Source organism: Sus scrofa, chromosome 7 (genome assembly GCF_054392235.1).
Source record: "Sus scrofa isolate SSC_HxYL_T2T_F1_AM1 chromosome 7, Sscrofa_HxYL_maternal_Yorkshire_Landrace_v2.0, whole genome shotgun sequence".
NCBI classification, from domain to species: Eukaryota; Metazoa; Chordata; class Mammalia; order Artiodactyla; family Suidae; genus Sus; species Sus scrofa.
The window spans coordinates 136,800,615-136,825,544 of NC_139389.1; the positions used below are offsets into that span (position 1 = coordinate 136,800,615).

Below are 24,930 nucleotides of genomic sequence, written 5' to 3' on the forward strand. Positions count from 1 at the left end.
TGAGGGGTTGTAAAAGTGGTTTATTGCTGTGAAAAATGAGAGCAAGAGTGAGGAGAGTGCCTGGGCTCCAGACACTCACCAAGGAGAAAGAGCGACCACAGCTCGGCGGATGAGCCTTCCCTCCCAGTCCCGAGGCTGCTCCCTGGATGCCGTGAACCCACTTGGGGTTCCCGCAGAGACAGGGCGGGAGAGTCCGTTCTGAGGCGGCCTTGGGGTGTCGGGGGCCTGGGGCTCGCTCCTGGGGGTTCTTCACCTCTCACCCAGGCCCCGGGGCAGGCAGAAGGATCTCCTGCTGGATGGACGGATGGTCCGATAGACGGGACTCAGGCCGCGGACCTTGGGATGGGCTGGCTGCCCTGTACCCTGGGTGGCCCCTCCACCCCTGCCTGTGTCCAGCGAGGGCCCGTCCTGCCTGCGGGGGTCCGAGTCAGCGGGACCCCCTCCAGGAGGCCGGTCTGGCGGCACCTCACGGCCTCCCTGGGCAGGGCCGCTCTGTCCCCACCGGGGCTCCTGCCGTGGCCTCGGGCCCAGGTCCTCCTCCCTCGAGTGCCCTGGGCTGGAGGTGACCTGAGCGCCTGTTGGTGGCCCGTCTGGGAACTTCCCTGCTGGGAGACGCTGACGTTGGGGGCAGCTGTTCCCACTCCAGGCTGTGACACAGGAGCCTCCTCTCGGGGACCCTGCCTCTGGAGCCCAGTGTGGACGGGGTCCACAGGGAGCCCGGGCCCTGTCCCGTCAGCCGCTGGACGCCGGTCTCCTCGTGGCCGGCTGGACCCGCTCGCTGAGCCGGGCGTTCCTGGTGAGGACACGTGGCCCCGGCGGTGTCCTGTGGCTCTGGCGGGGGCTGGTGGTGGTGGGTGTCCATCAAGTCAGGTCGGGGCCCGAGCTGCTGCCCACTCGGGCTTCCGAGGGGCGGTGGGGGTGCGGGGCGCCTTCTGAGGGGGCCGCAATGCCCAAGGGCAGAGGTGCGGGCGAGGTGGCCGAGAGCCAGAGGTGGGCGAGGTCAGAGGGCGGAGGCAGGCCTGGCGCAGGCGGAGCAGCTTGAGCTGACGGACGCGGTCCTGTCGGGTCTGGGGCGGCCCTGGCCGCCCTGGAGGGCGCCCTAGGCCCCCTGCCCGATCATGTTTCTGTAGTCGGGGACAATGGTCCGCTTCAGCTCCACCACCGACGAGAAGATCCACTTCACCTGCAGGGCGCACGGGGTGAGGGCGGCCCGCGCCACACGTGGACCGCCCCCCAGGGTCCGCCTGCCAGCCCCGCGGTCCCCGACAGCCACCGTGTCCCGGAGAGGACCAGAGGCCAGGGCGGGTACAGGGAGGGGCCGTCACAGTGACAGTGTGGCCACAGGGAGGGCCAGGGAGGGGCCGGCAGGGGGCTCCGGGGCACGGGTGACAGCGGGGCTGGCCCGCTCACCTTGAAGAGCGTCACGGTGGCGCTGTAGCACACGCTGAGCAGGAAGAGCGTGATGAAGATGGAGATGGTGGTCCAGAGCCCGTCCAGCTCCCCGTCCTGGGCGTCGGCACAGCTCTCCTCCAGGAGCAGTTCTGCACGGGGAGGGGTGGTCAGTGCTGTGCCAGCCCGCGGGGCCTGGGGTGGCTCCAGGTGGGGGACCCCCCGGCTGAGCTCAGTGCCCGGCCCCGGCCCCGGCCCCCCAGTCCTGCATCCTGGGCTGAGTCTCAGCCTGGCCAGGGATGTCCTGCCCCCTCTCCTCTGGTGGGGGCCCCCGAGCATGGGGACCGTCTGGGAGGGGGTGTCCTGACCGTGCAGGCCAGTGGCTCAGGCCCCGCCCTCTCTCCGAGGGGGCCAGGCCCGGAGGGTGGGCGTTAAGCCGAGCAGGGGCCCGGTGGGCTCTGCCCCAGGGAAGGGCCGAGACGGCCTTGGGGTGTGTGTCCCCGGGCCGCGGGGGCGGCTGTGCTGGGGACAAGCGGGCTGGGGATTTCTGCTTGTTCCGGAGGGGGCGTAGGTGCCAGGGGAAGAGTGGGGCCGGGCGTCGGAGCGGGTCCGTGTGGTCTAGTGTGCCAGTGTGGCTGAGCAGCCCGTGGGGCCTCGGGGGATGGGGCCGGGCTGGTGTCCCCGGTGAGGGTGTGTGAGACCCAGCTCCATGCTCTGGTCTGTGAGGGCCCGGGGGTGTACACATGTGTGCGTGGGTAGGTGTGTGTGTGCCCGGGTGTGTGTGCATGTGGATGCAGGCGGTGGGCGGGTGTGCTGGGAGGTGGGGGCGGCGTGCATGCGTGTGCGAGAGCCCGGGTGTGCGAGTGGAGGAAGGCGGTGGGGTGGGGGCGGCTGGGAAGCTCGGTGGGAGGGGCTTGATATCAGTGGGTCTGGGCTCCACTCCTGGGGGTGTCTGGGACTGTCCCTCCCCTGGACACTCTGGGCTGCCTACCTCTGCCCCTGTGGGACACAGGGGTGAGTGTTGCCACGAGTGCCCAGGCCTGGCCCCCTGCGGGGACCAGCAGGGCAGAGCCCCGTGGCCTGAGGCGGGGTGGGGGCCTGATGTCGGGTGTTTGCGGGAGGAGCAGGGCCGTCCCCACCCTGTGGGCACAGGAGACCCAGGAGACAGGCAACCTGGGGACAAGGACGGGCCGCTGCCCCTGAGCTTGGGCTTGGACAGAGGCGGGACGACCTGGGCAGTCATTTCCCCGAGGGGGCCTGGAGGGCTTCACCCGTCCGTCCACACACAGCAGCCGGAGCAGGTGTGCCAGGAGGGCAGCCCGCAGGAGAGCCTCAGGCAAAGCTCCCTCCTCGGCCTCGGGCAGCCCCCAGGGGTCCTGTTCAGACCCCCACCGACCGGGTCTGGCCCAGGTGGGACCTCTCCCCCCGACGCCACGGGGACGCCTCTAGCCCAGAGCCTGTCCTGTCCCTGGCCCCGCGGGTGGCGCCTGCACTGGGGCTCTGCCTCGGAAAGAACCATGACAGCGTTGCGGGTGCCAGGGTGGTGTTGGGTGCTTTATTTCATGCTGGCCCGGGACGTATGTACACAGCGCTGGGGCTCAGGTGAGCTCTTGGGACCCAAGAGCATGAGGGGTGCAGCGAGTGGCTCATTTACCCGGAGTCTTGGAGATAGACTTCTGGGTGTAGTGGTTGTGCAGAGCCTCGTGCATCACCGCACACTGGAATATGCCTCCACCCTGCCAGCTGGCCTTGTCCACCGAGAACTTGCTGTACAGGAAGTAGGTCCCGTCCACGTCCTGCTGGGGCGGGGTGGTGCGGTAATTGCCCTCTGGCTCCGGCTGTCCGTTTCTTTGCCACTCGACATCGATGTCAGGTGGGTAGAAGCCAATGACCAGGCAGGTTATGCTGACTTTGCTCCTGGACAGCTCCTCGGCGTGTGGGGGCAGGGTGTACACCTGCGGCTCCCGGGTCTGCCCTGTGAGGCCAGTCACCTCAGTTAGCATGATGGTCCCCCCAGGTGGCCCCACAGGTCCCTCTCCGCCTGCCCCCTTTGCCCCCCTTGCCCACCTTTGGCCTTGGAGATGATCCTTGTGATGGGGGCTGGGAGGTCTTTGTTGTTGACCTTGCACTTGAACTCCTTCCCGTTCAGCCAGTCCTGGTGCTGGATGGGCAGGACGCTGACCACGCGGTAGGTGCTGTTGAACTGCTCCTCCTTTGGCCTCGTCTGGGCCGTGTGCACCTCTACGCCGTCCACGTACCAGGAGAACTGGACCTCCGGGTTCTCCTGGCTCACATCAACTACCACGCACGTGACCTGGGGTGTCCGGGAGATCATGAGGGTGTCCTTGGGTTTTGGAGGGAAGATGAAGACCGAGGGCCCTGGCGATTCACAGGCTGGTGGGGGAGACAGAGTGCGGGTCAGCTCGTGGCCTGGGGTCCTCCTGGGCACCTGTCCCCCTCAGGCCGAACGTGGGCTCAGGCTACCTCCTTGGGGAGGAGGGCGAGGCCCGAGTTTCTTACCTGGGCATATGGGACATGGTGGTTTGGTCTTTGTTCCTGAGGAGAGAGCACACAGAGTCACTGGGGGTGGGGAGGGCCCAGGGCTGGGCTCAGGTCAGGGTCAGGTCTTGGTACATCCCAGAGCAGCTCGTGCTGCTGGGGGCCCAGGGCCGGGGGAGGGGTCCCGCCTGTGCCCACCCTGGCCTCTCCGAAGTGCCGAGTTGACCCCTCCCTGAGCCTGGGCCTGCAGGTGAAGGGGACAGAGGTGAGAGGCCCTGACACCCTGGGCGGGACTCTCCATCCTGGGAACTGGTCCCCGCGGGCAGGGGGCTCACCCCGGCCTGTCTCGACGTGCACTCCCGCCCCCAGCGCAGGCGCTCACCAACACGCTTGTCCACCTTGGTGGTGGTGGCCGGGTGGTTGACATTGCAGGTGTAGCTCTTGCTGGACAGGCTGCTGGCCGGCACGGTCACCATGCTGCTGAGGGAGTAGAGCCCTGACGGCTGCAGGACGGATGGGAAGGTATGCACGCCACTGGTCAGGGCGCCCGAGTTCCAGGTCACGGTCACTGGCTCGGGGAAGTAGCTTGAGGCCAGGCAGCCCAAGGCCACGTTAGGGCCAGACGTGTCCCTGCCGCAGGGGGCCAGAGGGTAGACCAATGGGGCCGTCTTGGGGGCTGGAAGAGAGGAGGCTGCGTGACCGCCAGGGCCTTGTTCCTTGTGGGGCGGGCAGCGAATCGGGCCCCGAGAAGAGCGGGGCCGCTGCGCCCAGCACCCACTTGCTTCCAGAAAGTCGGCAGACCAGCCGCCCAGCTCGCTGCCATTGCAGCTGCAGGTTCTGGGCGCAGCTGCCTGGTCAGAGCTGGGTGACCGCCTGGATGAGAGCCCGCCAGGGCCCAGAGCCCCTGTGGGTGCCTGGCCCGACCAGCGGGTGGCCTGTGTTCCTGGCCAGCTTCTGCTGGTCCCCTGAGGCCACCGTCCTGCTTCCCCAGCCTGGCAGGGACACTGCCACCCACTGCCACCCACTGCCCATGCTCTGCTCCTGGCCCCTGGTCCTGGCCTGCTGTTTGCTCTCCAGGCCCCGTTCCTCTGGGTCAGCTCTGCAGTCAAGGCCCGTGCGCGTTGGTCCCTGGCACCAACATGCCCCTTTCCCTGGGCGAGGGCAGGTAGTCTCCTCCGAGGCCCCTCCCCTGCCATCCCTCCGGCCCTGGCCCAGGCTCCAAATCTGGGCCTCTGGGCCCACCGGTCCCTCCTCCACCGGGGCTCCTGGCTTGGCCCTGAGCTCACCCGAGGCAGCTTTCCCCAGAGCCCCGGCCCCTGCAGCCCAGCTCTGGGCCTCCCAGCTGCCTGCTCAGGCCAGAGCCCTCCCTCTGCTCCTGCCCTTCCCGCTGCCAGCCTGCCTGGCAGCACTGCTGCAGACGAGCCCTGCCCCTGGCCTTCCTCTCCCACGGGGCGCCAGCACCCCATGCGCCCCTGCCCGGTTGGGCCGGTCCTCTCCCCCCTGTTCTGTTCAGCCATTGCCTGCTTCCCCAGCTCAGGCCCAGATGAGCCCCTCGACCCCCCGACCATGTGCACTGCCCTGTGCCGCTGTTCTCACTTAGGACTCCAGCTGCTCTGTCCCATGTCCACTCACTTTGCTGGAACAGGGTATGGCCCGTGGGCCCGATCCCTGTGACCCATGGCGTCTGTTCATCCCTGCCCCTGCCCCCGGAGTCCTGGGGACCTTCCCCCCAGGAGCCCACTTTCCAGCCTGGCTAGCCCTATATCGGCCCCTCCCTCGAGCCTGGGGCTCCCCTGAGCTCACCCCCACTCTGCTGCCCCTGCCCTGTCCTGCATCCCCCCTGGCCCGGCTCACCTGCCCAAGCTCGCCCTGCTCCCAGGGGGTCCCAGGTCTCCTCCCCGCCCTCCCAGCCCCTGCTCACCTGCACAAGCACTACCTATTCCCAGGAGGTCCCAGGGCTGCTCGCTGCCCTCCGAGACCCTGCTCACCTGCCCGAGGTCTACCTGCTCCCAGGGGGTCCTAGGTCTGCTCCCCACCCTCCCAGCCCCTGCTCACCTGCACAAGCTCTACCTGTTCCCAGGAGATCCCAGGACTGCCCACTGCACTCCCAGCCTGTGGTCACCTGCCCAAGCTCTACCCGCTCCCAGGCACTCTCAGGAGTGTTCCCTGCCCTCCCAGGCCCTCTCACCTGCAGAAACTCTACCTGCTCCCATGCGCTGCCAGGTCTGTCCCCTGCCCTCCTTGACCCTGCTTACCTGCCCAAGCCCTACCTGCTCCCAAGAGCTGCCAGGACTGCCCCCTGTCCTACCCACCCCTGCTCACCTGCACAAGCTCTACCTGCTCCCAAGAGGTCCAGGTTCATCCCCTTGCCCTCTCAGCCCCTGCTGACCTGCCCAAGCTCTACCCGGTCCCAGGAGTTCCCAAGACTGCCCCCTGCTCTCCCAGCCCCTCCTCACCTGCAAAGCTCTACCTGCTCCCGGAGGTCAGAGTAATGCTCCCTGCCCTCCCAGCCCCTGCTCAGCGGCCCAAGCCCTACCTGCTCCCAGGAGCAGCCAAGTCTGCTCCCTGCCCTCCAGATCCTTCTCATCTGCACAAGCTCCTCCTCATCCAGGAGCTCCAGGTTCAACCTATTCCTGCCAGCCCCTGTTCACCTGCCCAAGCTCTACCTGGTCCCAGGATCCCTCGGACTGCCTCCTGCCCTTGCAGTCCCTGCTCACCTGTACAAGCTCGTCCTGGTTCAAGAAGCTCCAGGTTCAACTGTTTCCTCTCAGCTTCTGCTCACCTGCCCTAGCTCTACCTGCTCACAGAAGGTACCAGGACTACCCCCTGTCCTCCCAGCCCCTGCTCACCTGCACAAACCCTACCTGGTCCCAGGAGCTGCCAGGACTGCCCCCTGTCCTACCCACCCCTGCTCACCTGCACAAGCTCTACCTGGTCCCAGGAGCTGCCAGGACTGCTCCCTGCCCTCCCACCCCCTGCTCAACCACACAAGCTGCCCCTGCTCCCAAGACCTCCAGGGGAAGCCCCTGCCCTCTGAGCCCCTGCTCAGCTCCCCAAGCTCAACCGCCTCCAGGAGCTCGAGGTTCAGCCCCCTGCCCTCCCAGCTTCTGCTCACCTGCCCGAGCTCTGCCTGCTCCCAAGAGGTCCCAGGACTGCACCCTGCCCTCAGCCCATGCTCACCTGCCTAAGCTCTACCTGCTCCCAGAAGCTCCAGGTGTGGCCCCTGCCCTCCCAGGCCCTGTTCACCTGCACAAGCTCTATCGGCTCTCAGGACCTCCAGAACCTACTCCTCAGCCCAGCCCCTCATCACCTGCACAAGCTACACCTGCTCCCCAGAGTTTCAGCTTCAGCCCCTGCCCTCCCAGGCCCTGTTCACTTGCCCAAGCTCTACCAGCTCCCAGGAGTTGCTAGGACGGCTCCCTACACTCCCACCCCCTGCTCACCTGCCTGGGCTCTACCGGCTCGCAAGGCTCCCAGGACTGACCCTCGCCCTCCCACCCCCTGCTCGCCAGCACAAGCCTAACCTCTTCCCAATAGCTCCAGGTTTAGCCCACTGCCCTCCAGCCCCTGCTCACCTGCACATGCTCCTCCTGACCCAGTAACTCCAGGTTCATTCCCCTGCCCTACCAGCTCGTTCTCACCTGCCCAAGGTCTACTGCTCCCAGGGCTGCCCCCTGCCCTCCCAGCCCCTGCTCACCTGCACAAGCTCTACCAGCTCCCAGGAGTTGCTACGACTGCTCCCCACCCTGCCAGCCCCTGCTCACCTGCCCAAGCTCTACCTGCTCCAAGGAGCTCCCAGGGCTGCTCCCTGCCCTCCGAGCCCCTACTCACCTGCCAGAGTGCTAATTGCTCCCAGAAGTGCCCCCTGCACTCCCAGCCCCTGTTTACCTCCCCAAGCTCTACCAGCTCCCAGGAGTTGCTAGGACGGCTCCCTACCCTCCCACCCCCTGCTCACCTGCACAAACTCATCCCAGGGATGCTCCCTGCCCGCAAGCCCCTGCTCACCTGCCTGGGCTCTACCGGCTCCCAAGGGCTCCCAGGACTGACCCTTGCCCTCCCACCCCCTGCTCGCCTGCACAAGCCTAACCTCTTCCCAATAGCTCCAGGTTTAGCCCCCTGCCCTCCAGCCCCTGCTCACCTGCACAAGCTCCTCCTGCTCCCAGGAACTGCAGGTTCTTCCCCTGCCCTACCAGTTTGTGCTCACCTGCCCAAGATCTACAGCTCTCAGGTGGTCCCAGGGCTGCCCCCTGCCCTCCCAGCCCCTGCTCATCTGCACAAGCTCTACCAGTTCCGAGGAGCTTCAGGTTCAGCCCCCTTGCCCTCCCAACCCCTCCTCACCTGCACCAGCTCTATGTGTTCCCAGCAGCTCTAAGGACAGCTCTTCCGCCCTCCCGGTTCCCTGCTCACCTGCAGCCTACCTGCCCCTTTCCCTGGGGCTCCTGGGCCTCAGCGTCACCACCCCTCTTCCTGCCCCCGAACCCTCAGCCTTGTCTAGCTCCACTCCTGGCTTCCTTTCTTTCCCAGGGCTGGCCTTTGTTCCCGGAGCCCTGGGTGCCCACCCTCTCTGGGTAGCGTCCCCCTGGCAGAGCCTCTGTCCCACCTGGTCCCCTCCCGGAGGGGCTCCTGACCCTTCTGAGCTCACCCTCTTCTCGCCGCGACCACCCTTGGAGCCTGTCTGGTCCCTGGCTCCCTCTAGTTGCTGGCTCAGCTGCACTGGCGCCCAGCTCCCAGCCCCTGGCTCCCGCTCCTGCCCTCAGGCCCCTGGCTCCCGTCAGCCCTCCTGCGGCCTGTGGAGCTTTAGGCTCAGTCCCTGTGCTGCCAGCTCTGGGCACATAGGAGCCCGGCCCGCCCTGCCTGCTCTGCTCCCGGCTCACCTGCTGCCCGTGGCCCTGGCTCCTTCCCCGGGACCCGACAGTTACTGCTTTCATACCTGCCCTGGGGCTCAAGCGGGCTCCGGCAGCCGGGACAGGACCCTGCAACCCCAGGTGACCTCTTTGTCCCCTGCGCTGTGTCCGTCTCTTCCCTGGGTCCTCCGCCCAGACCCACCTGTCCATCCTGGCCTCGTCCTCAGCCCCTGCCCAGCCCTGTGCCTCCAGCAACCTGGCCGAGCAGATCCCTCAGGCCTCTGACCCCAGCCCATCATGTTCCGCAGAGGCCTGGCGGCCCCACCGACCTCCTCTGGCCTCTGGGGCACCACCTCTGTTGGCGTGGGCGTGCCCCTGCCAGGGCTCCCTGTTCTCTGTGCTGGGCGGGCGACATGACCCGCGTGCAGGCTGTGTTCCCTGGGCTGGGTCGGCTTCAGCCCTGCTGTGGGGTCTCCCCTCCTCATCCCCCCACAGCTGCCCCTGCCCCTGTTCCTCGTGAACCCCACGCACCGAGTGTGGGGGCCGAGGAGGTGGCTCCCCTGCTGCCCCGGGCTCCGGGCCCCTCCTGCTCTGGCCCCAGGTGCAAGTGGCTCCTTGTGTCTGTGCTCTGTGCCTGCAGCCCTGCTTCCTCAGGTGGGTGTCTGGTCCCTGGAGGCACGACCTCCCTGCCCACAGCCCTGCACACTAAGAATGGAATCGAAACCTGCTGGCCTGGCTGCTTCCTGAAATTCCCTTTCCTTCTGTGTAGTTTCTGTCCCAGAGGGCCTGGGGGGAGTCCAGACAGTGCCCTGGCGGCTCATGTGGGTGTGTGGGGTGGGTGAGTGGTGCCTGGGACCCAGGGGAGGGCGTGGGAACCCAGGCCGTTATGGTTCTCTACGTCCCACTGGGCTTATGCTGCCTTGCCCACCACAGCCCAGGTGCCAGGCCCCTCGTGTGAGCCCTTGGCCTCTTGGCCCTGGTGGGCACCCCTTCTGCCCCCATGAGCGTGTGGTCGGGCCCCGCGTATGACATTTCCAACGGCATCTTTCACAGAACTAGAACTGCTGATTCCACCAGCTCCACTTTTCTTTTTCAAGGTTGCTTTGGCTCTTTGGGGGTATATTGTGTTCCACATAAATTTTGAAGTTTTTATTCTAGTTGTGTGCAAAACGCCACTGGCAATTTGATAGGGATGGCATGGTTGGATGTGTAGATTGCATGGTTACTGCGGTCATTTGGACAATGCTGAGTCTTCCAATCCAGGAGCATGGTCTGGCTTTCCATCTGTTTGTGTCATCTTTGATTGCTTTCATCAGCGTCTTCTAGTCTTCATAGTATGGGTCTTTTGCCTCTTTAGGTAGGTTTGTTCATAGGTGTTTTATTCTTTTGGATGCATTGATAAGTTTGATTATCCCCCCCCCCCCCCGCCCTTTCTGGCCTTTTGTTGCGAGTGTGTAGACATGCGGTAGATTTCTGGGCATTAGTTTGTATCCTGCCACGGTACCTAATGCACTGATGAGCTCTAGCAGTTCCCTGGTGGTATCTTTAGGACTTCCTACGTGCAGCGCCATGTCCTCTGCAAACAGTGAGAGTCTTACGTTTCTCTTCCAAAAGGACGGCGTTAGTTTCTTTTTCTTCTCTGACTGCTGGGGCTAGGACTTCCACTACCATGCTGAGCACACGGCGGCCAACTATGTGGTGAGGGTGGCCACCCTAGTCTTGGTCCTGATCTTAGTGGAAATGAGTTCAGCTTTTCACCTTGGAGTGTATTAACGGCGGGCTCCTCCTATGGACTGTGTTCTGTTGAGGGGCATTCTCTGAGACCCTGATGCCCCCACGCACAAGTCCGAGGAGCCCTCTGAGGCAGAAGACCCTGGGCTTCCCGGGGGCCCCCGAGCCTCGACGACCTTCTCCCCTGTGGGCATTCTGCCAGCCCGCGTGCCGATTTTATACACCTTTGATTTCCTGGGTGGCATCACTTCTCACTTGAAACCCCTAGAGGGGCTTATGTTTCCTGGATTCGCCCTGGACTGGCACGGCAACAAGTGAAATGTCCTAGCAATACAATCACCTCTCTGGAAAGGAGATGGAAGTCAAATAAGCAGCATAATGTTGTATCTAAAACATTTATAGAAGGAAGAAGAGTCAAAGGTGCAAGTCAATAGAAGGATGGAAATCATAGACCTTAGAGCTTAAATTAATGACGTAGTGACCAAGGAAACAGTAGAGAAGATCAATAAACCAAAAGGTGGTTCTTGGAAAAGTCTAATAAGATCGATAAATCTTTCTTTTCCCCTTTCTTTTTGTCCTTTTCTGTGACCGCACCCACAGCATGTATCATCAGCACATGAGACTTTAGCCAGACTCATCGGGGACAAAAGGGACAGGATTCAATTCAATAAAATCAGTGACGAAAACTAGATGCAATTGAAACACAAATCTCATAAGAGACTAGTAGGAGCCACTGTCTGCCCATAAAATGACAACCCGGAGGAAATGGACTGATTCTTACAGGGGAACAGCCTACCAAGCCTGAACCAGCAAGAACTAGAAAATACAAACAGACGAGTGACAAGCACTGAAATTGAGAATGTGATTTAAAAACTTCCAGAAAACCTAGGTCAAGGGCCTGACGCCTTCGCAGATGACTTCTGTCAAACATCCAGAGAAGAGTTAACACCTATTCTTCTGAAGCGCTTCCAAAAAGTTGCAGGGGGAGGAACACTCTCAAACTCATTCTGTGAAGGCACCATCGCCCCGATACCGAAACCAAAGATACCAAAACAAAAAAAAACAAACAAAAAAAACCAAAAAAAAAAAAAAAAAAAAAGGAGAAAATGACAGGTGAATATCACCGATGAACATAGATGGAAAAATCCTCAACGAAATATTAGCAAACTGCGTTCACATGTACAATAAAGAGATCCCTCGCCATGATCGAGGGGCTTTATCCCAGGGATGCAAAGATCCCTCAATATCCGAGAATCGACCAACCGAACAACAAAATCCATCTGATCCTCTCAACAGATACAGAAAAAGCTTTTGACAAAATTAACACCCCTTCCTGATAAAACCTCTAGTGGGAAACTACATCAACAGAGTAAAAGCCATGTCTGACAAACCTGCAGTTAACAGCATTCCAACGGTGCAAAGCTGAAAGCATTTCCGCTAGGATCAGGAGCAAGACAAGGATGTCTGCTCTCACCACTCTCCTTCCACGGAGTTTTGGAAGTCCTAGCCAGGGCAATTAGAGAAGAAAAGGCATCCAAATCGGAAACGGAGAAGTAACACTACCGCTTTTTACAGGTGACGTGCTGCGATACCTAGAGAATCCTCAAGGCACTACCAGAAACCTCTTAGAGCTCGCCAATGAATTTGGTCAAGCTGCAGGATACAAAATTAACACACAGAAATTGGCTGCCTTGCTCTACGTTAACAATGAAAGAGCAGCGAGAGAAACTAGGGAAACCATCCCACTGAGCAGTGCCTCGAAATGAATGAAATGCCCAGGAATAAACCTACCCAAAGACACAAAGACCTGGACTCTGAAAACCATAAGGCACTGCTGGAAGCAACCAAAGACGACACAAACCGGTGGAAAGCTAGACCATGCTCCTGCCCTGGAAGAATTAATACTGGCAAAAGGGCCATACCACCTAAGGCCACCCTCACTCTCAGTGCAATCCCTCTCAAATCTCCAATGGCATTTTCCACAGAACTAGAACAAAAAACCTCAAAAATTTGCATGGAAACACAAAATACCCCAAATAGCCAACGCAATGAGTGAGGAAAAAGTGAGAAAAATGGAGCTGGTGGAATCAGGCTCCCTGACTTCAGACCTTACTACAAAGCTGCAGTCACCCAAACAGTATGGCACTGGCTTAAAACCAAACATATACATCGCTGGAAGAGGAGGCAGGTCAATCCATCCATGACGAAGGGGCAAGAGTAGTCAATAGAGAAGAGAAAGTCTCCTCAAAGATCGGTGCCAGGAAAACCGGACAGCTCCACGTAACAGAATGAAAGCAGAACACTCTCTAACGCCAGACACACACGCACACAACTCAAAAGGAATCGAAGACCTAAACATAAGACCGGATGCCTATAAATCCCAAAGGATAATAGGCAGAACACTCTTTGACAGAAACCACAGCTGTAGCTCTTTGGATCCATCTCCTGGCATAATGGAAACAGAAAGAAAATAAAACAAACGGGAGTTAACGGAACTTAAAAATATGCGGCACTGCAAAGGAAACCACAAGCAAAACAAAGAGACAACCTACAAAAAGGGAGAAATTATTTGCCAATGAAGGGACCGCCAAGGGATTCATCTCCAAAACATACAAACAAGGCATGCAGCTTGATTATGAAGAATCCCATCAAGAAAGAGGCAAAAGACCTACACAGGCATTTCTCCAAAGAAGACAGACGTGCAGTTGGCCAAAAACGCATGAAAAGGTGCCCACTGTTGCTAATTATTAGAGAAAGGCAAATCAGAACTGCCATGAGGTAGCGCCTCAATCCAGCCAGAGTGGCCATCATCAAAAAGTCTGCAAACGGGATGTATATACTGGAGAGGGTGTGGAGAAAAGGGAACCCCCTACGCTGTCGGTGGGGACGTAGGTACGACCACTCCGGAAAGCGGCCTGAGCTTCCTGAAAGCACTGCGAACAGAACTGCCGTCCGATGCGGCAACCCCAGTGCTGGGCACACAGTGGGAGAGAACCACAACGTGAAAACGCACGGGCTCTCCAGCATCCGTCGCAGCACTCCTCGCAATGACCAAGACAGGAAGCGGCCCAAACGTCCGTCTGGACGGACGGTTGCAGAAGGTGAGGGGCACAGGCACAACGGGTTATCGCTCAGCCGTGCAAAGGATGCGGCGATGCCATTTGCCACCACGAGGTCGGACCTAGAGGTCGTCCTGCTCCTCTGGCTGAAGCGACGCGGACGGAGACCGACATCGTGCGGCATTGCCTGCGTGTGGGATTAAAAGGAGGGGTGCGAGTGGACTCGAAGCAAAACCGCGACGGACCCGCAGACATGGGGCCACCGCACGCTTCCCCAGGGCGAGAGGTGGGGAGATGAGCCAGGAGGTTGGGATCAACCTCTCCACACACCGCTGTGTATGTGTCCTGACGTGTGTCTGCCTGTCTGCACGTGGGTGTGGATGCATATGTGTGTGTGTGGCCGGGCCGCTGTGCCGGGGACCTGAAAGTAACACAACATGGCAAATTTACGACGGTGTAAAACTACCCTTCAATGGAAGAAATTGCGAAAGAGGAGTTTGCGTCATGGCGCGGCGCGAATGAATCCGACTGGCGTCCATGAGGACGCGTCGCCGCGAGCTGCGGTGTAGGTCACAGAGGCTGCTCGGCTCTGGTGTTGCTGTGGCTGTGGTGCAGGCGGCTGCTGCCGCTCTGGTTCAGCACCTAGGCTGGGACCTTCCAAATGCCGTGGGTGTGGCCCTAAAACGGTATAATATAAAATAATATAGAATAAAGTCAAATGAAATTAAAAAACGAAAAAGAGAAAGGCCCGGAGTCTCCTCCTGGGGTGGTCTGCGTGCCCTTCAGGTGCGGGCAGCCCTGGCTTGAGGTCAGTCCTGTGAGGACGAGGAGGGCGGGCCCAGGGCAGAGCGGTGGTCCCAGCAGGACGCTCCCCGCCCGCGGCGCTGCTCAGGCCCCGGGCCGGCCCCGCCGCCCCCTTCTCTGCTCACCTCCGCCTCCGGGAGCCATCCCCTCCCTGCCCAGGCGGCTTGGCCAGCTTCCCCCTCGCCCCCTCCTTGGGTCCAGGTCCCAGGATGCATCGGGCGCCGTTTGCAACCACGGCCCCGAGCCGTTGCCGGACACCTGTGTCTCCTGCTCCACTGGACGTGTTTCCAGGGGCAAAGCCGAGGCCGTGTGTTCTGAGCCCCCAGGGAGCGGCCCCCACCCGCTGGCGGGGCCGCCCCGTGGGTCTCCGACGCCTGGGAGTGTTCACTCTTACTGTGAAGGTGGCGTGTGCATAGCAGGGCCCATTAGGCGCACAGGCAGTACAGGTGAACCCCCTGTGTGATGCGTACGCCGACGTTTCAAAGGATTCCCGCGTGCAGAGGGCTCCTTCCCACAGGGCGTGTCGGGGTGGTGATGGAGGCCGTGGGGCAGGGGCAGCGGGTCGGCCAGCGCGGCTCGGCCCCGTGTGGTGGCCAGGGCACCTCCTGTCCGGCGGGCTGTCCCTGTAGACAGAGGCAGGTCTGAGGCAGAGGGCGCAGCCGCCGCCTGGGCTGGTTCCTGCGGATGGTGGTCGTGTGTCCTGGGCGGGCGGCTGCAGCTGAGAGTCAGAGGTGTGGATGTATTTACGTGTGCTTTGGCCTTCGTCTAGGTACAGATTCACTCGCCAGAGCCCGGACCCCCTGCCCTGCCAATGCCAGTGATCACGAAGGCCCCCTACCTGATCCCCAGGGCACCCCACCCACCTGCTCCCATCCCAGCCCACCCCACCCCCTCACTTCCGGTCCCGGTGCATCTCCCACCCCACTTGCACAGCTACTCAGTGCCCCCCAACCCTACAGACCTCAGTGCACTCCAACACCTGCGCAGATCCCCACTGCACCCCGCCGCAACTGCCCAGATCCCCAGTGCACCCCAACCCCACCGGCACGAATCCCTAGTGCACGCCATGTCTTCTGCACAGAATACCAGTGCACCCCACCCCATGCAAACAGATCCCCAGGGCAAAGCCACCTGCTCCTGAACCGATTCCCTGGGAATCCCATCGCACCTGCACAGATCCCCAGTGCACCCCACTCCGGTAAATCCCCTGTTCATCCCACCTCCGTCAGTGCAGAGCCACAGTGCACCCCCCGACACACACACAGATCCCCAGTGCCCCCACCCCAGCCGCCCTGATACCCAGGGCAGCCTCCCCCACTTGCACAGTTTCCTCAGGGAGAAGGAGCTTTGCTAAGAAAGGAGCGAGGCCCCGGCGAGGCCACGGTGAGTGGGGGTGGGGCAGCTGGGCCGAGACGGCGGCCGCGTGGACCCCCCGGGAAGCTCCTTCCGTGAGGGCCCCCTCCCACCCCGAGGGCCTTGCCCGCAGCCCCAGGGTCCCACGGCCTCTCCCCAGAAGGCTTCTCTGCCTCCTCATTCTGCAGGCCTGGGGCCTGGGGTGGCCAGCAGGGAGGGTGGACCGCAGGGGTGGGGGTGGGCACAGGGACTGGGCTGGGCACGGGGGGCACGGGCACTGGGAGCTGGGGGCAGGGAGGGGCGGGCTGAGCCTGGGGAGGGAGGCCTGGCGGGGCTGGGCTGGCTTCGGACTCCGGAGCAGGGTGCACGGGGACCGTGGGCCGGCCTTGGCCTCTGAGCCCTCGCTTTGGCTGTGGGCTCTGAGTGTGGGCTGGACCGTGGGCCCGCGCTCTGTTTCGAGGGTGGTTCAGTGCGAATGGGTGTTCGGCACCCACGTCCAGCGGGGTTCTCTCTGCGGGGGAGCCACGCTCTTCCGGGAGTGGCCCCAAGTTGGGGGGGCGTGGGGGCTGTGATCGGAGGGGCCCCTTAGTGCCCTCGGCTTTGGGGCTGAGCTGGAAATCCTGGACGTCCATGTGCCCGTGGGGGTGTGTGTGTGTGTGTGTGTGTGTACGACGCAGATGTGGGTGTGCGTGGGCAGGGTGAGATGGTACCGGTGTGTGTAAAGCTAATGCTGGGGGTCTAGGGGTCAGGAGGCCGCGGGAGTCTGGCTTCAGGCTCACTCAGGGGAGCCCGAGGGGCTCAGGGGCTGGCGTCGGGCCCTGGGCTCGGGGTGCGCGGGGCACGTGGAGAGGTGGGGTTGCCGTGGGATGAGGCGTTGCTGGGGGTCAGGGTGGGAGGCCTGGGTCCGGTGGGGGAGTTCTCGAGGGTGCGGGGGCCAGCCCCGCTGTCGCCATGCTGGCGGTCCCGCGGGAGTGGGCCGGCCAGGGGCTGATGGCTGGTGCGGGGACAGACGTGAGGGCCAGGGCCTGGGGCTGAGCAGGCTGCGTGGCCCATGGGCACGTTCAGGTTTGGCTAGACGTTTAGGGTGAGGGAAACGGAGGGTGTGGGGTGAGCCCCAGGACCGTGGCCTGAGCCCCCAGAACCTGGAGGCGGAGGGCGCTCCGTGCCCTGCATGCCTGGCCTCTGCTGTCCACCCCACGTCCATGCTCTGGCCGCACGTCCCGGCCTCCCCGTGTCTGGTTCAGGGACCCCTGGAGCGACGCAGTCCGTTCCCTGCATGCTGCTCTGGCTCCGTCTCCATCCTGTTCCCTGCGGGACGCTGGAGGGGCCCTTGCCGATGCCCTGGGCTCTGGGCCAGGCTGAGCAGGACCACAGCTCCTGGCCTGGGAAACCGTGGTGCTGGCCTCGGCCTGGGGCTCCTCCCCTCGCCCCGAGAGGCTTTCAGCGCCAGCATTCAGTGGCCCAGGTCATGTCCCCAGGTGACCCGGCTCCCGTCAAATGCCTCCCTGGGACAGCCCCGGGCTGGCCCTGTCCCCCTTCCTGGAGCTGTGACTAGGAAGCACGGGCAGCCGGGCCCCCTGCTCTGCCCTTTTGGGAGAGTCCTGTCCCCTCCAGCCCCGGTCCCCTTTGCGCCCCGCCCCCCCCGCATCCTTCTCCCTGACCCGTCTGTCCTGAGCGCTTGAGCCGGGTCCAGCTCTGCTCCCTGGGCCAGCCCTTTTCCCGACCTCTGTCCCCCGATACCCCCCTGGCCTGGCCTTCCCAGGCCCTCCCTCCTGTCACACACATTCAGTCCCCTCCTGCTTGGAGCGAGCGGTACCTGCGAGCTCCCTGCAGTGCTGCCTCCCCGGCTGCGGCCTCATGTCACCCCAGGAAGACCTAAGTCTCAGCTCTGAGTTGGTGCAGTTGGTTCGGCGACTCTGCCAGCTGTGGTGTTTGTGACAGCAGCACAGGCTGATGACACAGCCAACACATGCGAGTCGCTCGTGGCCCCGCCAGGCCCCAGGCTGGCCGCTGTGCCCAGGAGGCTTGGGGGTGGGGGAGGAATTCATGGGGGGATGCCAGGGGCGGAGGTCGTGGGAGGACGCCAGGCTGGGATTCGGGGGGGAGGCGGGTGACACAGGCAGAGGTCCCAGTGAGCTGAGGGGTTGTAAAAGTGGTTTATTGTGAAAAATGAGAGCAAGAGTGAGGAGAGTGCCTGGGCTCCAGACACTCACCAAGGAGAAAGAGCGACCACAGCTCGGCGGATGAGCCTTCCCTCCCAGTCCCGAGGCTGCTCCCCGGATGCCGTGAACCCACTTGGGGTTCCCGCAGAGACAGGGCGGGAGAGTCCGTTCTGGGGCGGCCTTGGGGGGTCCGGGGCCTGGGGCTCGCTCCTGGGGGTTCTTCACCTCTCATCCCAGCCCCGGGGCAGGCAGAAGGATCTCCTGCTGGATGGACGGATGGTCCGATAGACGGGACTCAGGCCGCGGACCTTGGGATGGGCTGGCTGCCCTGTACCCTGGGTGGCCCCTCCACCCCTGCCTGTGTCCAGTGAGGGCCCATCCTGCCTGCGGGGGTCCAAGTCAGCGGGACCCCCTCCAGGAGGCCGGTCTGGCGGCACCTCACGGCCTCCCTGGGCAGGGCCGCTCTGTCCCCACCGGGGCTCCTGCCGTGGCCTCGGGCCCAGGTCCTCCTCCCTCGAATGCCCTGGGCTGGAGGTGACCTGAGCGCCTGTTGGTGGCCCGTCTGGGAACTTCCCTGCTGGGAGACGCTGGCGTTGGGGGCAGCTGTTCCCACTCCAGGCTGTGACACAGGAGCCTCCTCTCGGGGACCCTGCCTCTGGAGCCCGGTCTGGACGGGGTCCACAGGGAGCCCGGGCCCTGTCCCGTCAGCCGCTGGACGCCGGTCTCCTCGTGGCCGGCTGGACCCGCTCGCTGAGCCGGGCGTTCCTGGTGAGGACACGTGGCCCCGGCGGTGTCCCGTGGCTCTGGCGGGGGCTGGTGGTGGTGGGTGTCCATCAAGTCAGGTCGGGGCCCGAGCTGCTGCCCACTCGGGCTTCCGAGGGGCGGTGGGGGTGCGGGGCGCCTTCTGAGGGGGCCGCGATGCCCAAGGGCAGAGGTGCGGGCGAGGTGGCCGAGAGCCAGAGGTGGGCGAGGTCAGAGGGCGGAGGCAGGCCTGGCGCAGGCGGAGCAGCTTGAGCTGACGGACGCGGTCCTGTCGGGTCTGGGGCGGCCCTGGCCGCCCTGGAGGGCGCCCTAGGCCCCCTGCCCGATCATGTTTCTGTAGTCGGGGACAATGGTCCGCTTCAGCTCCACCACCGACGAGAAGATCCACTTCACCTGCAGGGCGCACGGGGTGAGGGCGGCCCGCGCCGCACGTGGACCGCCCCCCAGGGTCCGCCTGCCAGCCCCGCGGTCCCCGACAGCCACCGTGTCCCGGAGAGGACCAGAGGCCAGGGCGGGTACAGGGAGGGGCCGTCACAGTGACAGTGTGGCCACAGGGAGGGCCAGGGAGGGGCCGGCAGGGGGCTCCGGGGCACGGGTGACAGCGGGGCTGGCCCGCTCACCTTGAAGAGCGTCACGGTGGCGCTGTAGCACACGCTGAGCAGGAAGAGCGTGATGAAGATGGAGATGGTGGTCCAGAGCCCGTCCAGCTCCCCGTCCTGGGCGTCGGCACAGCTCTCCTCCAGGAGCAGTTCTGCACGGGGAGGGGTGGTCAGTGCTGTGCCAGCCCGCGGGGCCTGGGGTGGCTCCAGGTGGGGGACCCCCCGGCTGAGCTCAGTGCCCGGCCCCGGCCCCGGCCCCCCAGTCCTGCATCCTGGGCTGAGTCTCAGCCTGGCCAGGGATGTCCTGCCCCCTCTCCTCTGGTGGGGGCCCCCGAGCATGGGGACCGTCTGGGAGGGGGTGTCCTGACCGTGCAGGCCAGTGGCTCAGGCCCCGCCCTCTCTCCGAGGGGGCCAGGCCCGGAGGGTGGGCGTTAAGCCGAGCAGGGGCCCGGTGGGCTCTGGCCCAGGGAAGGGCCGAGACGGCCTTGGGGTGTGTGTCCCCGGGCCGCGGGGGCGGCTGTGCTGGGGACAAGCGGGCTGGGGATTTCTGCTTGTTCCGGAGGGGGCGTAGGTGCCAGGGGAAGAGTGGGGCCGGGCGTCGGAGCGGGTCCGTGTGGTCTAGTGTGCCAGTGTGGCTGAGCAGCCCGTGGGGCCTCGGGGGATGGGGCCGGGCTGGTGTCCCCGGTGAGGGTGTGTGAGACCCAGCTCCATGCTCTGGTCTGTGAGGGCCCGGGGGTGTACACATGTGTGCGTGGGTAGGTGTGTGTGTGCCCGGGTGTGTGTGCATGTGGATGCAGGCGGTGGGCGGGTGTGCTGGGAGGTGGGGGCGGCGTGCATGCGTGTGCGAGAGCCCGGGTGTGCGAGTGGAGGAAGGCGGTGGGGTGGGGGCGGCTGGGAAGCTCGGTGGGAGGGGCTTGATATCAGTGGGTCTGGGCTCCACTCCTGGGGGTGTCTGGGACTGTCCCTCCCCTGGACACTCTGGGCTGCCTACCTCTGCCCCTGTGGGACACAGGGGTGAGTGTTGCCACGAGTGCCCAGGCCTGGCCCCCTGCGGGGACCAGCAGGGCAGAGCCCCGTGGCCTGAGGCGGGGTGGGGGCCTGATGTCGGGTGTTTGCGGGAGGAGCAGGGCCGTCCCCACCCTGTGGGCACAGGAGACCCAGGAGACAGGCAACCTGGGGACAAGGACGGGCCGCTGCCCCTGAGCTTGGGCTTGGACAGAGGCGGGACGACCTGGGCAGTCATTTCCCCGAGGGGGCCTGGAGGGCTTCTCCCGTCCGTCCACACACAGCAGCCGGAGCAGGTGTGCCAGGAGGGCAGCCCGCAGGAGAGGCCGCCTCAGGCAAAGCTCCCTCCTCGGCCTCGGGCAGCCCCCAGGGGGCCTGTTCAGACCTCCACCGACCGGGTCTGGCCCAGGTGGGACCGCTGCCCCCGATGCCACGGGGACGCCTCTGGCCCAGAGCCTGTCCTGTCCCTGGCCCTGCGGGTGGCGCCTGCACTGGGGCTCTGCCTCGGAAAGAACCATGACAGCATTGCGGGTGCCAGAGGGCGTTGGGTGCTTTATTTCATGCTGGCCCGGGACGTATGTACACAGCGCTGGGGCTCAGGCGAGCTCGCGGGACCCGAGAGCACGTGGGGTGCAGCGGGTGGCTCATTTACCCTGAGTCTTGGAGATGGACTTCTGGGTGTAGTGGTTGTGCAGAGCCTCGTGCATCACCGCACACTCAAATTTGTCTCCATGGTCCCATCTTGCCTTGTCCACCGCGAGTTTGCTGTACAGGAAGAAGGTCCCGTCCACGTCCTGCTGGGGCGGGGTGGTGCGGTATGTGTTCTCTGGCTCCGGCTGTCCGTTGCTCTTCCACTCAACATGGATGTCAGGTGGGTAGAAGCCAATGACCAGGCAGGTTAGCGTGACTTTGCTCCTGGACAGCTCCTCGGCGGGTGGGGGCAGGGTGTACACCTGCGGCTCCCGGCTCTGCCCTGTGAAGCCAGGCACCTCAGTTAGCATGATGGTCCCCCCAGGCGGCCCCACGGGATCCTCTCCGCCTGCCCACCTTGCCCACCTTGCCCACCTATAGCCTTGGAGATGGTCCTCGTGATGGGGGCTGGGAGGTCTACGTTGTTGACCTTGCACTTGAACTCCTTCCCCTTCAGCCAGTCCTGGTGCTGGATGGGCAGGACGCTGACCACACGGTAGGTGCTGTTGAACTGCTCCTCCTTTGGTCTCGTCTCGGCCGTGTGCACCTCTACGCCGTCCACGTACCAGGAGAACTGGACCTCGGCGTGCTCCTTGCTGACGTCCACCACCACGCACGTGACCTCGGGGGTCTGGGAGATCATGAGGGTGTCCTTGGGTTTTGGAGGGAAGATGAAGACCGAGGGCCCGGCCACTTCACAGCCTGGTGGGGGAGACAGAGTGCGGGTCAGCTCGTGGCCTGGGGTCATCCTGGGCACCTGTCCCCCCTCGGGCCGAACCTGGGCTCAGGCTACCTCCTTGGGGAGGAGGGCGAGGCCCGAGTTTCTTACCTGGGCATATGGGACATGTTTGCGGCTGGTGTATTCCTGAGGAGAGAGCACTCAGAGTCACTGGGGGTGGGGAGGGCCCAGGGCTGGGCTCAGGTCAGGGTCAGGTCTTGGTACATCCCAGAGCAGCTCGTGCTGCTGGGGGCCCAGGGCCGGGGGAGGGGTCCCGCCTGTGCCCACCCTGGCCTCTCCGAAGTGCCGAGTTGACCCCTCCCTGAGCCTGGGCCTGCAGGTGAAGGGGACAGAGGTGAGAGGCCCTGACACCCTGGGCGGGACTCTCCATCCTGGGAACTGGTCCCTGCGGGCAGGGGGCTCACCCCGGCCTGTCTCGACGTGCACTCCCGCCCCCAGCGCAGGCGCTCACCAACACGCTTGTCCACCTTGGTGGTGGTGGCCGGGTGGTTGACATTGCAGGTGTAGCTCTTGCTGGACAGGCTGCTGGCCGGCACGGTCACCATGCTGCTGAGGGAGTAGAGCCCTGACGGCTGCAGGACGGATGGGAAGGTGTGCACGCCACTGGTCAGGGCGCCCGAGTTCCAGGTCACGGTCACTGGCTCGGGGAAGTAGCTTGAGGCCAGGCAGCCCAAGGCCACGTTAGGGCCAGACACGTCCCTGCCGCAGGGGGCCAGAGGGTAGACCGATGGGGCCGTCTTGGGGGCTGGAAGAGAGGAGGCTGCGTGACCGCCAGGGCCTTGTTCCTTGTGGGGCGGGCAGCGAATCGGGCCCCGAGAAGAGCGGGGCCGCTGCGCCCAGCACCCACTTGCTTCCAGAAAGTCGGCAGACCAGCCGCCCAGCTCGCTGCCATTGCAGCTGCAGGTTCTGGGCGCAGCTGCCTGGTCAGAGCTGGGTGACCGCCTGGATGAGAGCCCGCCAGGGCCCAGAGCCCCTGTGGGTGCCTGGCCCGACCAGCGGGTGGCCTGTGTTCCTGGCCAGCTTCTGCTGGTCCCCTGAGGCCACCGTCCTGCTTCCCCAGCCTGGCAGGGACACTGCCACCCACTGCCACCCACTGCCCATGCTCTGCTCCTGGCCCCTGGTCCTGGCCTGCTGTTTGCTCTCCAGGCCCCGTTCCTCTGGGTCAGCTCTGCAGTCAAGGCCCGTGCGCGTTGGTCCCTGGCACCAACATGCCCCTTTCCCTGGGCGAGGGCAGGTAGTCTCCTCCGAGGCCCCTCCCCTGCCATCCCTCCGGCCCTGGCCCAGGCTCCAAATCTGGGCCTCTGGGCCCACCGGTCCCTCCTCCACCGGGGCTCCTGGCTTGGCCCTGAGCTCACCCGAGGCAGCTTTCCCCAGAGCCCCGGCCCCTGCAGCCCAGCTCTGGGCCTCCCAGCTGCCTGCTCAGGCCAGAGCCCTCCCTCTGCTCCTGCCCTTCCCGCTGCCAGCCTGCCTGGCAGCACTGCTGCAGCCGAGCCCTGCCCCTGGCCTTCCTCTCCCGCGGGGCGCCAGCACCCCATGCACCCCTGCCCGGTTGGGCCGGTCCTCTCCCTCCTGTTCTGTTCGGCCGTTGCCTGCAGTCCTGGCTCAGGCCCATAAGGGCCGCTTGGATCCCCCAACCATGTGCACTGCCTTGTGCCGCAGTTCCCACTTAAGACTCCAGCCGTCCTGTCCCATGTGCCCTCACTTTGCTGGAGCAGGGCTGGGGCCCGTTGGCCCGATCCCTGTGACCCATGGCGTCTGTTCAGCCCTGCCCCTGCCCCCGGAGTCCTGGAGACCTTCCCCCCAGGAGCCCACTTTCCAGCTTGGCTAGCCCTATATCGGCCCCTCCCTCGAGCCTGGGGCTCCCCTGAGCTCACCCCCACTCTGTTGCCCCTGCCCTGTCCTGCATCCCCCCTGGCCCGGCTCACCTGCCCAAGCTCGCCCTGCTCCCAGATGGTCCCAGGGCTGCTCCAGCCCTCTGAGCCCCTGCTTACCTGCCCGAGATTGACCAACTCGCGGGAGCTCCTAGGAATGCCCCCTCTACTCCCACCCCTTGCTCACCTGAACAAGCCTAAACTCTTCCCAATAGCTCCAGTTTAGCCCCTTAGACTCCAAGCTCCTGCTCACCTGCCCAAGCTCTAATTGCTCCCAGGGGCTCCCAGGACTGCCCCCTGCACTCCCAGCCCCTGTTCACCTCCCCAAGCTCTACCAGATCCAGGAGTTGCTAGGACGGCTCCCTACCCTCCCACCCCCTGCTCACCTGCACAAGCTCTACCTGCTCCCAAGAGGTCCCAGGGATGCTCCCTGCCCTCCCAGCCCCTGCTCACCTGCCTGGGCTCTACCAGCTCGCAAGGGCTCCCAGGACTGACCCTTGCCCTCCCACCCCCTGCTCGCCTGCACAAGCCTAACCTCTTCCCAATAGCTCCAGGTTTAGCCCCCTGCCCTTCAGCCCCTGCTTGCCTGCACAAGCTCTTCTTGACCCAGGAACTCCAGGTTAATTCCTGCCCTACCAGCTCGTTCTCACCTGCCCAAGGTCTACTGATCCCAGGGCTGCCCCCTGCCCTCCCAGCCCCTGCTCATCTGCACAAGCTCTACCAGTTCTGAGAAGCTCCAGGTTCAGCCCCCTGCTCTCCCACACCTGCCCACCTGCACAAGCTCTACCTGCTCGCAGGAGTTCCCAGGACTGCTCCCTACCCTCCCACCCCCTGCTCACCTGCACAAGCTCTACCTGCTCCCAGGAGTTGCTAGGACTGCTCCCTGCCCTCCCAGCCCCTGCTCACCTGCCTGGGCTCTACCGGCTCGCAAGGGCTCCAAGGACTGACCCTCGCCCTCCCACCCCCTGCTTGCCTGCACAAGCCTAACCTCTTCCCAATAGCTCCAGGTTTAGCCCACTGCCCTCCAGCCCTTGCTCACCTGCACATGCTCCTGCTGACCCAGTAACTCCAGGTTCATTCCCCTGCCCTACCAGCTCGTTCTCACCTGCCCAAGGTCTACTGCTCCCAGGGCTGCCCCCTGCCCTCCCAGCCCCTGCTCACCTGCACAAGCTCTACCTGCTCGCAGGAGTTCCCAGGACTGCTCCCTGCCCTCCCAGCCCCTGCTCACCTGCCCAAGCTCTACCAGCTCCCAGGAGTTGCTAGGACTGCTCCCCACCCTGCCAGCCCCTGCTCACCTGCCCAAGCTCTACCTGCTCCAAGGAGCTCCCAGGGCTGCTCCCGGCCCTCTGAGCCCCTACTCACCTGCCAGAGCGCTAATTGCTCCCAGGGCCTTCCAGAAGTGCCCCCTGCACTCCCAGCCCCT

The 24,930-nt window shown here is 64.1% G+C and overlaps 1 protein-coding gene, 1 pseudogene and 1 gene segment (V, D, J or C); all 3 read right to left on the reverse strand.

The window, feature by feature from the left end:
- On the reverse strand, positions 1-8,831 carry LOC110258346 (immunoglobulin heavy constant gamma 4-like). The segment is given in 7 exon segments: positions 1-1,183; positions 1,411-1,541; positions 3,044-3,364; positions 3,457-3,783; positions 3,910-3,945; positions 4,271-4,564; positions 8,531-8,831. Coding segments are annotated over 7 exon segments (1,479 nt in total).
- An 8,985-nt stretch (positions 8,832-17,816) lies between these two features.
- On the reverse strand, positions 17,817-19,541 carry LOC146402120 (immunoglobulin heavy constant gamma 1 pseudogene; annotated as a pseudogene). Its single transcript, XR_014811518.1, has 2 exons — positions 19,224-19,541; positions 17,817-18,996 (listed from the first exon to the last, which is right to left on the reverse strand). The product of XR_014811518.1 is annotated as an immunoglobulin heavy constant gamma 1 pseudogene (transcript).
- Positions 19,542-20,732: 1,191 nt separating this feature from the next.
- The window catches only part of LOC396781 (IgG heavy chain), a 79,435-nt gene continuing 75,237 nt past the window's right edge, over positions 20,733-24,930 (reverse strand). For 2 of the 3 annotated variants that reach the window (XM_084967151.1, XM_084967154.1), the window contains exons 2-5: positions 22,088-22,381; positions 21,727-21,762; positions 21,273-21,599; positions 20,733-21,180 (exon numbers count right to left, since the gene is read on the reverse strand). In XM_084967151.1, coding sequence (XP_084823277.1) covers positions 20,852-21,180; positions 21,273-21,599; positions 21,727-21,762; positions 22,088-22,381 — 986 coding nt within the window. In that variant the 3' untranslated portion in view covers positions 20,733-20,851. Of the gene's footprint in view, positions 21,181-21,272; positions 21,636-21,726; positions 21,763-22,087; positions 22,382-24,930 lie in introns of all 3 variants that reach the window. The other variant, XM_084967152.1, reaches the window with a different exon arrangement.